The following is a 14,208-nucleotide window of genomic DNA, read 5'->3' on the forward strand; positions in this document are numbered from 1 at the left end:
GTTTGCGAGAAATAAGCAGGAGAATTCAGAACTGTTTTGTTCACTGCGGTTTGATGCATTCAGACTTGAAAATGCCAGAAATGGCCAGAAATGAAAATGCAACTATTTCACTACTCGAACAAGTTAGGGACTATGAAGAACTTGAAGGTATCAATAATCATCTCGAATGTTACCCTTGGTCGCCTTCGGACAATCAGCTCACACCTGCGGCTCCAATTAGCTATTTGCACGTGGCAGCAGCCACATCCTGAAGCACCGCTCTGTCAGGTGGTCTAAACCAGGTCAGGGTAACTGGTGGGTCTTGTACCTCACTGAGTTTCGGACATACCTCTGGCATGCAGTTAGCTCCGGCAGTCTGGGCAGATGAGATCTACAGTGAGACCCAACGGCCAGGAAGACGGTTCTGCACTATGTCAAGAGAAAGAGCAAGAGCATGACAACACACAGTAGTCATGGTCATTACTCCAACCATGGAAGACCACAGTTGTGACATCTACTCATGCCACTGGACACAGATTTCGGAGGTTGAGAGAGTGGAATTGCCCCAGTCCAATGGCTTTTCCACTTTAAAAGCTCTCCCCCACAGATTTCCTGTAATTGTTGGGTACAATGGACAATGAGCAATAGTATTGATAGTGTTCTAATTTGTTCTGTATTTCAGTTAAAATACATAATTTGTTACTCAACTAAATTGTAGTTTGTCTTCTTTATAACCTTTTTATCTAGTGTATCCATGAAACTTCGGCTAATTGGGGAAACCACCTAACTGAACCAAAAGGTACAGGTCTCTGTGTCCCAATTAACCATAATCATCAACATGGCACTGGCAATCATCGGTAACATTCTGTGCTACGCATTTTTATTTGCACTTCCATAATTTGTTGTCTTCTGCACACTACTTGATCTTTTAGTGATCCTGTTATAGTTACTATACTATAGATTTGCTGAGTATGCCCACAAGAAAATGAATCTCAGGGTTGTATGTGGTGACATATATGTACTCTGATAATAAATTTTACTTTGACTTTGAATCCACCATACGTCTAAATTTTCTCTAGTTCTTCTGCCATTATTTATCCATAAATGTATTATTATTCTACTTACCCATTTTCCTCTCCAGCTTTTCTACATAGATTATACGCACAATGTACAATTTTAAATCTTCATTTTGTTAGCTTTAAACTAGGAAATTAGACAACGAGGTCTTCAGATTTTCAAGGTATATTAAATAATATAATATCCTATAGATTCATCAATAAGAAAAGGTTGGGACAGTAATGTAGCTCATAAGGAATACACAAAACAGTACCATGGGCTGCAATGGCAAAATGGCGGAAATAATATATCAATATATTACTTCAGCATTCTCTGTCCTTGACCTGAACTTCAACTCTTTTTCCCTTTGCACAGATGCTGGCCTACCTACTGAATGTTTCCAGCACTTTGTGTTTATTTCAGATTTAGAGTATCTGCAGATTTTGTTTTTGAAATAATAATGGCCCAGGTTGTTCAGTAAGAATAATATTGAGACCATCAATACCCAAAGTTATCAGGGAGTAAATTGGATAGCATCCTTCAACATCAACTCCTGCTCTTGAAGTCACTATCTACTTTATCCTGCTCCTAGATAAGGTTTATCTACCACAGAACAACACTCAGGAGCTCTGCATTAAAACAAATGAAGGGTGTGAATTTATTATACTTATAGAACATTGGACATAGAACAGTACAGCACTGTAATGGCCCTTCAGCCAAAGATGTTGTGCTAACTTTTTAAACCACTCCAAAATCAATCGAACCCTTCCCTCCCACATGGCCCTCTATACTTACCTGTCAGATAGCACAAGTATACAGGTATATCCAACCTAGAGCAAAGCAATCTTATACAGTGTAATAAATCATAACAATATAATCATGAAATGTCTCTGGTACTGGAAACTTACTTTTAAAACTTCAAAGACTAGTGTTTCAAACTGAAGCCGCAACCTTTTTCCCTCTCTCAATCACACCTTTCTTGTCGTTTTGTTTACTATATATGATTTTATACAGATCTAATATCCTCATTCAAGTTTTCTGCTAATTCCCGAATGGGTTATTGAGAACCAATGTGAATTATTGAGTTCACATTGGTCTGCGATGTCCTCTAGTACACTCCATACCATATCAGACTCCTGATAACCAAAGGTTGCTATGCAGAAGCCAACAAAAAGTCTGCAGGCAGCTGTAAGCATAATAAACAGTGATTGGCCAGTAACCACAGATCATGACTAATGAACATGTTCAGTCCTCATGAGCCAAAAAATGCAAGTCTCACCAACAACACCTACATCTCATGAATGAATTTTAAAGTGCATTAATCTTCATGGATCCAAGACTCAAGTAACTAGAATTTGGGTAGTTTCAATCAACATAAAATAAAAATTTTAAACATGAATGCAGAAAAATCATCCCATTTATTTTTGTTAAGATCAGTCTCAGTGTCTAACCACTAATGGAAGCTTGTATAACTAAATTTTGCAGGATGGAATTCAAGCAGTCTAGAATTAAATACACAATACACTCAGCCTATAGTTTAACTCTGCATTTCATCCCCCTTTAGATTTCCACTTCATGATCAAGCATATCATCCACTGGTCATACGACTGTCCGTTGGATTTTAGACTGCTGAATTCAAATTAGTTTTTGCTGCATTAAGTGGCAGTTTATTCCAGAAGTTGTGAATAGTAGTTTAAGTAGTCCTCTGAACTTGTATCGTATTTTTATGCAAAAGAAAATATCTACATTACCAAGAATATTTATTTTATGTCACACCCCAGCTATTTACATTCTACTTTCCCTAATGGGAATTTAATCCCTTTTATTCTATTTATAGTTTGTGAGAGAAAACCAGAAACTACTGTGAAACCTTTCATTTGATAAATAAATTTGATCAGCCATATAAGGTCCTGTCAGTTCTAGAGAATCCATATTACCCATGTAATTCTCAAGGAATCTAATTGCGTGCATCACTTGCCAATTATGCTTCAGTCACTCAGGGAAGAAGGCGCAGTCCAACAGACATCACGGGACACTTTGTGGTGACTGCAAGACCCTGTTGGACATTGTCAGTGTAGAATACTGCAAGTCCACCTCACTGATTCATAGGTGAAACCAATAGCAGTGGAGCTGTGTGGCCTTGGCTGTGGTGCAGACCAGGCGCTCACCTGGCCGATTCCGTTTTGGGGTAGGAGCTTGCCCCTTCTGTCAGTGCTGCTCTCCAGTGTTTATTCGGTGCAAGACAAGCTGCATTGCCTTAGTCTGTGGCTGCACTGCACGACATGAGAAACTGCTGCAGGCTGTTCTTGCAGAGACATGGCTTCAAAACAACATCCATGCATGATCAATCCATAGGCCATGGCACTCAGGGACTTGGACTACATCATTATTTTTTTTTGTAACTATGTTTTCTGCTATCATAAATATAAGTGCTATAAGGTGCTCTCTGTGACTGTTGATTCTGTGTTTTGCACCTTGGCCTCAGAGGAACACTGTTCCATTTGACTATATTCATGTGTATTGTTGAATGACAATGAAACCTGAACAATATAAGATTTATCAATATGTTTAACATACTAACATTAAATTCATGCACCAGTGGACAACAATCTGCAACCACACCACATACAGTCTGCCACAATCCAGTGAGGATCTTTGTTAGACTATCAAAGTGCTTCACCTCCTCTAACTATACACTGCGTAATTTGAGAAACCTAACTTACAGATTACAAGTTAGTTAATTTCAATATGAACAATATTATATCCTTGATGACAATATAGCTAAATGGTTATTTGAATAATGAACATATTATTTACTCAGTATAAATCCTTGAATATTCCATTGCACTAATCACGGTGCCCAGAGACAATTACTCGGGTTTTTGGGTTTACAATACGAATCTGGATTATGGACTTTTCCCCACACCAATCCTATATTTTTTCAATATATTCTGTGTTTTTCACCCGATCATTCTTCGTCTTTTGTGTGGGGAAGGAGATTTGGGGGTTGATGATCATGCTGCCATTCTTTTCTTTCTTGGTTTTGTGGCTATCTGGAGAAGAATTTCAGAGTTGTATACTTTGATAATAAATGAACCTTTGAAACTTTGTAAAACATCAGAGCAAATAACCTGTTTGACAGCTACAGTGATGTATGTTAATCAAAGAGGAAAAGTGAATATCAGCCAAACTAGCTGTAACACAAACTCAGCTTTAGTAAATGAATGCAACATTCATTAAGGCTGCTACATAATATTATAAATCAAAAACTAGATTTTATAATGTGATAGATGGCTCGGCTTCTTCTCACCAGACAATAAATAGTTCCATTCCAATTTTAATGTTAAGACCCACACATCAAGATCAGTGAAAAATAGCTGCAGTAAAGTACAACCCAAAACAATAGTATTGATTACAGAATCCTATGGAATAAAAAGGAACCGGAATTTTTCCAATCACTGTGAAATCTGAATACATAAGCTCTCTAATATTGAGCACAGAATCATTCCATTTCACATTCTTGTTCCACAGAAATTCTCCCATTTTTCCTCATCAAATCTAACATGCTGCTCAACTCCTTTCACTTTTGCTTATCAAATCTCCCTTTTGGTGCATATAGACAATTCATCTCATCACTCCACATCAGTAACAAATTGCATCAACTCACCACTCATTTTTATCTGAATTTAGTGTTATTCTTTAGTGCCTATCTTGTATTGCCACACACCTGTTTCCCTCTGTCCACAAGTAGAAATATTTGTTTTGTCTATCAAAACTTAATAATTTTAACAACCTCCATTGGGTCATAGTTCAGCTTTCACTTTTCAAAATAGAGGGTCAGATACTTCGTCCTTCCTTGACAGGTGTACGCAATTTTTGATATACGCTTTCCCATGATGCTACATATCTTACGTGGAAACTGGAACAGTGCAATTTAGTTCTGTGAAATTTTAAATACAAGTGTATGTTATCTTGCCTATTTTTCCATTCTATTGATGATAGCTAGACTGTTTAAGAAGTGTTGCTCATTGTTCATATCTCTTTGACAAATAATCAGCTACTACAGTAATCACTGTTACCTTGCAACTTAATTTCATTTTCTTACTGCATATAATTGTGTAATATTGTTTTGGATAAATTTGAATGACTTGAATATTTATAGTGTTATCAACTGGTATAGCTATTTTAGTGATTTATGGAACTTGAACTCCCTTTCTTCCCTGTTTTATTTAGCTTATGTTTCATGAATTATGTAAACATTTCCTTTACAAGTGTAAACATTCACATGTTTAAAATCATTTGTCAAATATATCCCCATTTTTCAGGTTTATTACTAGCCTCTTGTAATGTTACTTTCCTTCCCAAATTGCCTGTTCCATATCCCCAATTCAAGGAGTTTCATAAACAAATTAAATCTTTAAATTAGACTCACTTTCTCTTGCTCTTACTTCCTTCTGATGGGAGGTATGGGGCGTCCAGGAAGGGGTAGCACCTCTGGTGAAGGGGCTTGTCATGTCCGTTCTGCAGCAGCTCACTCGCCTCTGATCCCCACCGGACACTCAGCTCTGACCTGCAGCTTCAAGTAGCTGTTTGCATGCGACAGCGGCCACACCCTGGTACTGCGCTACCAGGCAGGCGAAACCAGGTCAGGGTAGTCGGTGGCCTCGTAATCGGCCGAGATAGGTTCATTTGAGCATGTGAAGTCAATTCTGGAGGACTGGGTGGATAAGATCTACAGTGAAATCCAACGGCTGGGAAGATGGTACTGCAACACTTCGTGGAGAGCGCAGGGCATTGCAAGGAATCGATGATGTCATGGTCATCCACTGTAACCAAGGAAGATCCCAGTTTGTGACACTTGGTCATACCACTGAAGCCAGACTTGTGAGGTCAAGAGAAGTGCAACAGCTTTGTCCTTTAGAAACTCTCCTGCACACGTTTCCTGTCATCACTGGACACGATGGACAACCACAACTTCCTTCTGACTTGAAGCCTGTTCACTATCCATTCTCACTTTGCATCATCTCACTTCATTTACGAAAGTGTTACAGAGCATCCTAAATCTATTTACAAACAAGAGAAAATCTGCAAACGCCGGAAATCTGAGCAACACACACAAAATGCTGGAGGAACTCAGCAGGCCAGGCAGCATCTACAGTAAAAAGTACAGTCAACATTTGGAACCAAAACCCTTCGGCAGGACTGGAGAAAAAAATCTGAGGAGTAGATTTGAAAGGTGGGGGGAAGGGAGTGAGAGACACCAGGTGACAGGTAAAACCTGGAGGCGAAGTAAAGAGCTAGGAAGTTGATTAGTGAAAGAGACAGAAGGCCATGGAGGAAAGAAAAAGCGGGGAGGAGCACCAGAGGGAGGTGCTGGGCGGACATCTACGCTCCATCTGCCAGAACAAGCAGGATCTCCCAGTGGCCACCCATTTTAAGTCCACTTCCCATTCCAAAATGTCTATCCATGCCCTCCCAAACTGCTGTGACATGGCCACACTTAGGTTGGAGGAACAACATTTGGGTAGTCTCCAACCTGATGGCATGAACATCGATTTCTCAAACTTCCAGTAATGCCCCCCACCCCCTCCCCTTCCCCATTTCCCATCTCCTTTTCCTTGACTCATCTTATCTCCTTGCCTATCCATCACCTCCCTCTGGTGCTTCTTCCACTTTTTCCTTCTTCCATGGCCTTCTGTTTCTTTCACCAGTCAACTTCCCAGCTCTTTACTTCATCCCTCCCCCTCCAGGTTTCACCTATCACCTGGTGGTTCGTTCTCCCCTCCACCCACCTTTTAAATCTGCTCCTCAGCTTTTTTTTCTCCAATCCTGCCGAAGGGTCTCGGCCTGAAACATTGACTGTACTCTTTTCCATAGATGCCACCTGGCCTGCTGAGTTCCTCCAGCATTTTGTGTGTGTTGATCCAATATCTATTGTCCAGCCCTTGTCCACTCAGATTCAAGTTTATTTATCACATGTACATCGAAACATGCGGCGACATGTGTCATTTATGTTAACAACCAACATACCCAAGGGTGTGCTAGGTGCAGCCCACGAGTGTCACGACACACACTCCAGTGCCAATACAGCCTGCCCATAATGTTCTACAGAGCAACACAGAACAAAAACAAAACAGCAAAACAAGCCCCGTTCCTCCCTCACACCCATGCACATACACACACAGTCCTCTATCCCCAGGACAGATAATTCCATCATCTCACTGATGCCCTCTGTTATCTACTTAAAACAGTCAATGAGATTGATCAACTAAAATTTTTGCTAGACTTTTCAAATGAAAATTCTGAGTGAAATTCTTTTACATGGTCCTTTAATTTGATAAGAGGTTATTTCATATAATAAGAGGCACAACTACCCAACTACTTTTTTTTTTTGAGTGGCTCGTGGGAATCAACATACTTCCAACTCCATTTCTGGGGGTTCCAAGGTGGCTGATGAGGTCATGAACATACTGTGCCACAGGTGGAAAAGATGTCAATTACAATGAGAAAGTGGGTATGCAGTCCAGCCACTAATTGTACATTCCCAACAAATGGTCCTGAGGTTCACAAGGCCATCGAGAATACTCCTCCTGCATCTTGAGCCGTCATAGGCCAGGCGTTCGCACAAGCTGGTGTTAATGTTATCCATCTTCAAGGAAACTTACAGAACCATTCTGAATCATTCCCCCTGCATAAATGGTAATTTCTGGCTGTGATTGAACTCAGAATAGAACCTGGTTCAGTTAATATGCAGTCAAATAATCCTACCTGGCCATGGAGAGTTATACAAGGACCAACACGACTCCAGTGCTACAAGCATTAGAGTGGAAGAAGATGCCAAAGTTGGTTCATTTACCCTGCTGGTCAATTTGGAGGATTCTGTGCTTTGAAATGCATGCTGTACATAGTCTAGAATTCAGTGATGCACAAGGAGGAAATGGATCATTGCCACAGACTAGGCTCAAGACTTTGACTTGGAAATACATTTCTCCAGCCAAAGCCTGAACCTGTTCAAGCACACTGAAGACACAGGTGAATGTCATCATCAGTATCATCTTTCACTGAGAGAAACAGCTCCTAGATGATGGAAAACATGCATTTTCCCAAGATCTCAATATTGTTGACATACAGTGGAAACCAGAGGATAGAAAGCTCTAATTTGGTGAATGTTATTTGCAGGGATCATTATTCTCAATTCAATGATTACTTGGAGCTTAGCTTCAGAACATGCATTCTGAGCATCACCTGCAGACTACAGTTCAAACTGAGGTTAGGGTCTTGGTTTTAAGGTGGAGGAGATGTAGGTTCAACTGTTCCTCATACGTCCTGTAATGCTAGTTCCACACCAGCAGTAATAAAAGAAGAAAAATGCTGGACACATTTAGCAGGTCAGATAGCATCTGTGGAACAAATGGTGAGTGAAAAGGGCACAGATATCCAACAACTTACTGATGACCATTACACATGTAGATAATCTAATTGTTCGCAAGGTCTATAGCTAGAAAGCCAGGAATGAAAGTGAATCAGCCAGTGCCCATTGAAAAGAAACAGTAGAGAAATTTTCAGACTCTGACTTTGTCCTTGACATATTCTGCCCTCAATTCTTTCCCACAGTACAATCTATAGTCCACCCTTACTCCTCTTCTTGAGACTAAGATGGCAATAAGGCCACATACCACCTGAAAAAAAACCATGGGTGTATGATCTCCCTGTTGTGGAGAACATCACTCACACATTTTTACTATGAAGGTGCGCTGACTAATCCATGGTTCCTCCTACTTATTGTGAATCTTTTCTGAGTAGATTTTAAGTTATCTATTTCTCAGTTCTCTGTTCCCAGATCTTCATGAGGAACAATTACGTACATTACTCTCTCTACTATGCTTCTTCTAGCAAATTTTAAAATGTATGATATATTGCATCCAGATCAACAGCTTTATCCAGTGATTGATTAGACCATTAGATCCTAAGATATTGGAACAGAATTAAGCCACTTGGCCCATCTAGGCTGCTCTGCCATTTCGTCATGGCTGATCTATTTTCTCTCAGCCCCAATCTTCTGCTTCTCCCCATATCCCTTCATGCACTGACCAATCAAGAATTTATCAACCTCTGCCTTAGGTATACATAAAGACTTGGCTGCCTGTAGCAAAGAATTCCACAGATTCGCCACTCTCTGGCTAAAGAAATCCCTCTTCATCTCCATTCTAAAATGATGCCCCTGTATTCTGAGGCTGTATCCTCTAGTCTTAAGGAACTCTCACCAGAGAGAACATTCTCTCCACATCCACTCTATCTAGGCCTTTCACCATTCGATAGGTTTCAATGAGGTCATCCCTCATTTTTCTGAACTCTAGTGAATACAGGCCCAGTGCCATCAAATGCTCTTCATACGACAAGACATTCAATCCTGTCATCATTTTCATGAACCTCCTTTGAACCCTCTCCAGAGTCAGCACATCCTTTCTTAGATAAGGAGCTCAAAACTGCTCACAATACTCCAAGTGAGGCCTCACCAATGCTTTGGAAATTCTCATTACATCTTTGTTTTTATATTCTAGTCCTCTTGAAATGAATGCTAACATTGCATTTGCCTGCTGCACCACAGATTCAACCTACAAATTAACATTTAGGGAATCCTGCATAAAGACTCCCAAGTCCCTTTGCACCTCATTATTTTTGTATTTTCTCTCCATTTAGAAAATAGTCAACCCTTTTATTTCTCCTACGAAAGTTCATGACCATACACTTGCACTGTATTCCATCTGCTACTTCTTTGCCCATTCTCCTAATCCAAGTCCTTCTGTAACCTCTCTACTTCTTCAAAACTACCTGCCCCTCCACCTATCTTCATATTGTCTGCAAACTTTGCAACAAAGCCGTCAATGCCATCATCCAAGTCACTGACATATAACCTAAAAAGAATCAGTCCCAACACCAACCCCTGTGGAACACTACTAGTCACCGGCAGTCAACTGGAAAAGGCTGCCTTTATTCCCACTCTTTGCCTCCTGCCAATCAGCCACTGCTTTATCCATTCTAGAATCTCTCCTGTAATATCATGGGCTCTTAACTTGTTAAGCAGCCTCATGTGTGGCACCTTGTCAAATGCCTTCTGAAAATCCAAATACACAATATCAACAGGCAGTATTCTATGGAAATGAATGAACAGTTGACATTTTGGGACAAGGCCGTTCATAAGGACTGGAAAGGAAGGGAGAAGATGTGAGAATAAAAAGGTGGAGGGGGGGAGGAGGAGGAGGAGGACAAGCTAGAAAGTGATTGGTGAAGCCAGGTGAGGAGTGATGAAAGCATCTAGTAAGTAGCAGTTCTGTGGACGAAAATCCCTTGCTAGTGAAAGGTCAGACTGGTTCAGGCTGTCAGGAAGATGACAGTAACTCAAATAATCACACGTTACAACTGTGGTGCGCAAAAGAGCATCTCTGAACGCACAACACTTCAAACCTTGAAGTGGATGGGCTAGAGCAACAGGAGGCCATGAACACACACTCGGTGTTCTCTCTATTAGGTACAGAAGATAACTAATAAAGTTGTCACTGTGTATACATGGTGAATAAAATTGCTCCTTGATCTCCAAGTTCCATAGAAAAGTAAAGATTTCTAGAGTGAAAACTCTAAAACAGCAACTAAAGACTCAGAACGCCATGTAAAAGTAGAAATTGACATTCCATCACCATGTAAAAGTGGTCATATCTACAGTAAAAGCAAACACATGGTCCTAGTCATCCATCACAGTTGCATAAATTACTTTTCATGCAAACAGGCATTAATTATACTATTGATATATAAACAGTGTGAGAGGTGGAAATGAAACAGAAAGAACTGTTAGGACGGATTCCTGTGCTTCTTCACGATAAATGCTGACATTTATTAAAGAGAGACTTTAATCTAGACTCATTTTAAAGGTATCCTTACCCGTCAAAGACATCCATCGTAGTTGGGATCACTTCACTGAAGAATATCAATTGACCCAACAGCTGTGTTTGAAGATTTTCACAGTAAATTTTGAGATCAAAGTATTCTGACGAAAATGTATGAGATTCTGTAATGAGAGGCAAGCAGCTGGGGGAAGCCTCCAGTCCAGGTTGCCACTTGGTCACAGCTTTCAAAGATACCTTTGGTGATTTAAGTACACCTTCTTTATCCAGTCTAGGCCACAGCCATCTAAGGAAAGTGTGTTGCATTTCCTGAAAATACAAAGATTACAAGTTTCAAAAAAATTATGATTTAGTGAACTGCCCAGATCAGCTGATTTTAATCTGAAAGGAAACTGGTACCCATGCAATTGAATCCATATGAAAGCAATCTAACCTAATTTGAAACCAACAGCAAACCAATATATAACACTGTTAGAATTCTACTCAGGACTACCATTCTGAAATTTATTGCCAACAGAATTAGAGATTATTAACTACTGTTGTGTTTACTAGTTAAAATGGTTGCATCCTGATGCACCATCAATAACTCTCTGAGACGTGAGGCGAGATATCGGCTTTTATTGACTGGAAGAAAGAACAAGCAGTAGTTGACCACCATACTACATCCTGGAGACTGAGGGCCGGGCTCAGGCCTCAATCGCCTTTATACCGGGGTCAGTGGGAGGAGCCACAGTCAGTGGGAGGGGCCACAGGAGCAGTCAGCAGGGGGCGTGTCCAGACAGGTATATGTAGTTCACCACACATCCAACCATCCAAAGTGCCCACATTCTTTAAAAGAAAACGGCACCAAGATATGGCACAGATGGATGTATGACAAAGCTTTCTAATTAGACTAAAAACATCTCAAAAGTCCAAGGAACTGATTGTGGGCTTCAGGAAGGGGAAGTCGATGACCTCATCAAGGGATCAGAAGTGGAAAGGGTGAGCAGTTTCAAGTACCTGGGTATCAACATCTCTGAAGATCTATCCAGGGCCCAACTACAAAGAAGCATAACATCGGCTATATTTCATTAGGAGTTTGAGGAGACTTGATGTCACCGAAGACTCTCACAAATTTCTACAGATATACCATGGAGAGCGTTCAAATTGCGGCCACGGCACAGATCAGTAAGTTGCAAACTCAACCAGCTCCATTATGGGCACCAGCCTCCCATCGAGTAGTGCAAAAATAAAGCAAAAAATTTAAAAAGTAGGGAGGTGGGGCATATCAGTTCATCATCCACTCAGAAATCTGATGGCAGAGGAGAAGAAGCTGTTCCTAAAACACTGAGAATGTGTCTTCAGGCTGCTATACTACCTCCTCCTTAATGGTAGCAATAAGAAGAGGCCATGTCCTTGGCAATGGGAGCCCTTAATGATGATTGCAGCCTTTTTGAAGCATTGACTATTTTTATTTTTAACATATATTCTTTATAGTAATTTGCAGTTTATTAATATAACGTATTACATTGTACTGCAGACTCAAAACAGGAAATTTGACAATATACAGTGTGCCAAAGATATTAAACCTGATTCTGAGTGTGCAGGCTTGCTCTAACATATTAGAGTGGAAGTGTTCTATATCCCAGGCCGTCCATCCTCCACGCTTCAAGCAAGGCTGATAATTTATGTCATATTATGACAATTTTCTAATGCTGGGCCTTATCAAATTAGCACTAGTTTGAAACTGAACACAACCTGATTTAGAAACTATGATTTCAATGTTTAAGAGAAGTTTGGATAAGTAGATGTATGGTAGGGGTATGGAGGGCTATGACCCCACTGCAGATCAATGAGAGTAGACAGTTTAAATGGATCAGCATGGACTAGATAGGCCAAAGGGCCTGTTTCTGTGCTGTACGTTTTTATGACTCTATTGCACTACAATCATTGTATGTGTCGCTGTTTACTCTGTCAAGTTTCACACACAAAAAGAAATTTCATTGCACAATGATGCATACGACTAATTTGAATCTGAACCAATTCAGGCAAACACACCGAGGTAAAAACAAAATCAGCTGTGTGTGTCATATAAATTATATGGAAGTTTCTTTTTTATTGACAGTGGCAGGAAGAATTGGCCAGAGTAAGACCAGAGGAGAAAAATACTGAATAGCTTTGACACTTACTATCACGACTTGAGGGGGGGGATAAGAGAACCACGTTGCAATAATTTAACCTGCCTGTAATTTATAAGGATAACCTGCAGTGTGTACCACAGGACAGGCCAAGTTCACGCTACAGATAGAGTGAATTTCCGAACCAAGAGGAACACTAAGCAGACTATTTTTACAGCTACTGCAGTTACAATGAATGATCTGGAAGCAATCTTGCAAGCAGCCTACGCTCATCAGCAAGATGTTTATTGTGACAAAGTGGCCAGGTCAAAGGTTAAATGTCACCTTCAAACTACTGACATACCTAAAAAGGAATGAATACAAGTTTTTAACATGCGAGAACAGTACGTTTTTGTATTCCAGAGATTCATATTAAAGTATGAGGTACACCTAACAATTTGGTTATCATATCCAGTACATCTATATATTATAAAACATCTACTTCTTTACAAAAATCCAGTTTGTCAGAATATTCATCTAAGCTACTCATAGCATAAAGATTTGAAACACCGCTTTTCCTTCCAGAACTGCTGTGATTCTTAAACTGGCCAAGGCTGAAAAGAGCCCAATGTTGTACAAATAATTTCTTTTAAGTGTAATGTTAAATAAGACAAACTGCAATAGCTTTCTTCCTCTTTACCAATTACTGTAATTATTAACGTAATTAAACACATTTATAGAACAAAGTGAAAGCTTCAATTCAGGCACAACGCAACTATTACAAATATCTTATCCAAATGTTGAAATGTTTGTTTTGCCCAGACCTTTCAAGCATGTACATACACAAAATGAAAGGAATTGGCAAAATTGTTCCAGGTAATTTGCTGGCTGTAATGGGGTGTTTAAATACTAAGAGACATAAATTATAAATTTGGATGGCAGGAGTGGAAAAGGAGTCAGGCAAAATTTTTTTCACCTGAAGAATTTACCACTGAAATAATACAATAATATAAAGAAAGGTTAGAAACAAACAGTACGAATGGATGCAGGAATTAAAAGCAAATTGATTAGGTAGTAAACACAGGAGATACTGCAGAACGCTTGTCAAAGGGTTCAGCAAGAAACAAACTGCTTGAGAATATAAGCAGAGGAATGGCCAATGGAGTTTTATCCAAACT

General features: G+C 39.9%; 1 protein-coding gene across 1 annotated transcript in view; it reads right to left on the reverse strand.

The window, feature by feature from the left end:
- Positions 1 to 14,208, reverse strand: part of hlcs (holocarboxylase synthetase (biotin-(proprionyl-CoA-carboxylase (ATP-hydrolysing)) ligase)) — a 154,270-nt gene that overhangs the window by 78,866 nt on the left and 61,196 nt on the right. The window contains exon 6 of the mRNA XM_073044921.1: positions 10,972 to 11,243. Coding sequence (XP_072901022.1) covers positions 10,972 to 11,243 — 272 coding nt within the window. The remainder of the gene's footprint in view (positions 1 to 10,971; positions 11,244 to 14,208) is intronic.

This window comes from Hemitrygon akajei, chromosome 5 (genome assembly GCF_048418815.1).
Source record: "Hemitrygon akajei chromosome 5, sHemAka1.3, whole genome shotgun sequence".
Taxonomy (NCBI): Eukaryota; Metazoa; Chordata; class Chondrichthyes; order Myliobatiformes; family Dasyatidae; genus Hemitrygon; species Hemitrygon akajei.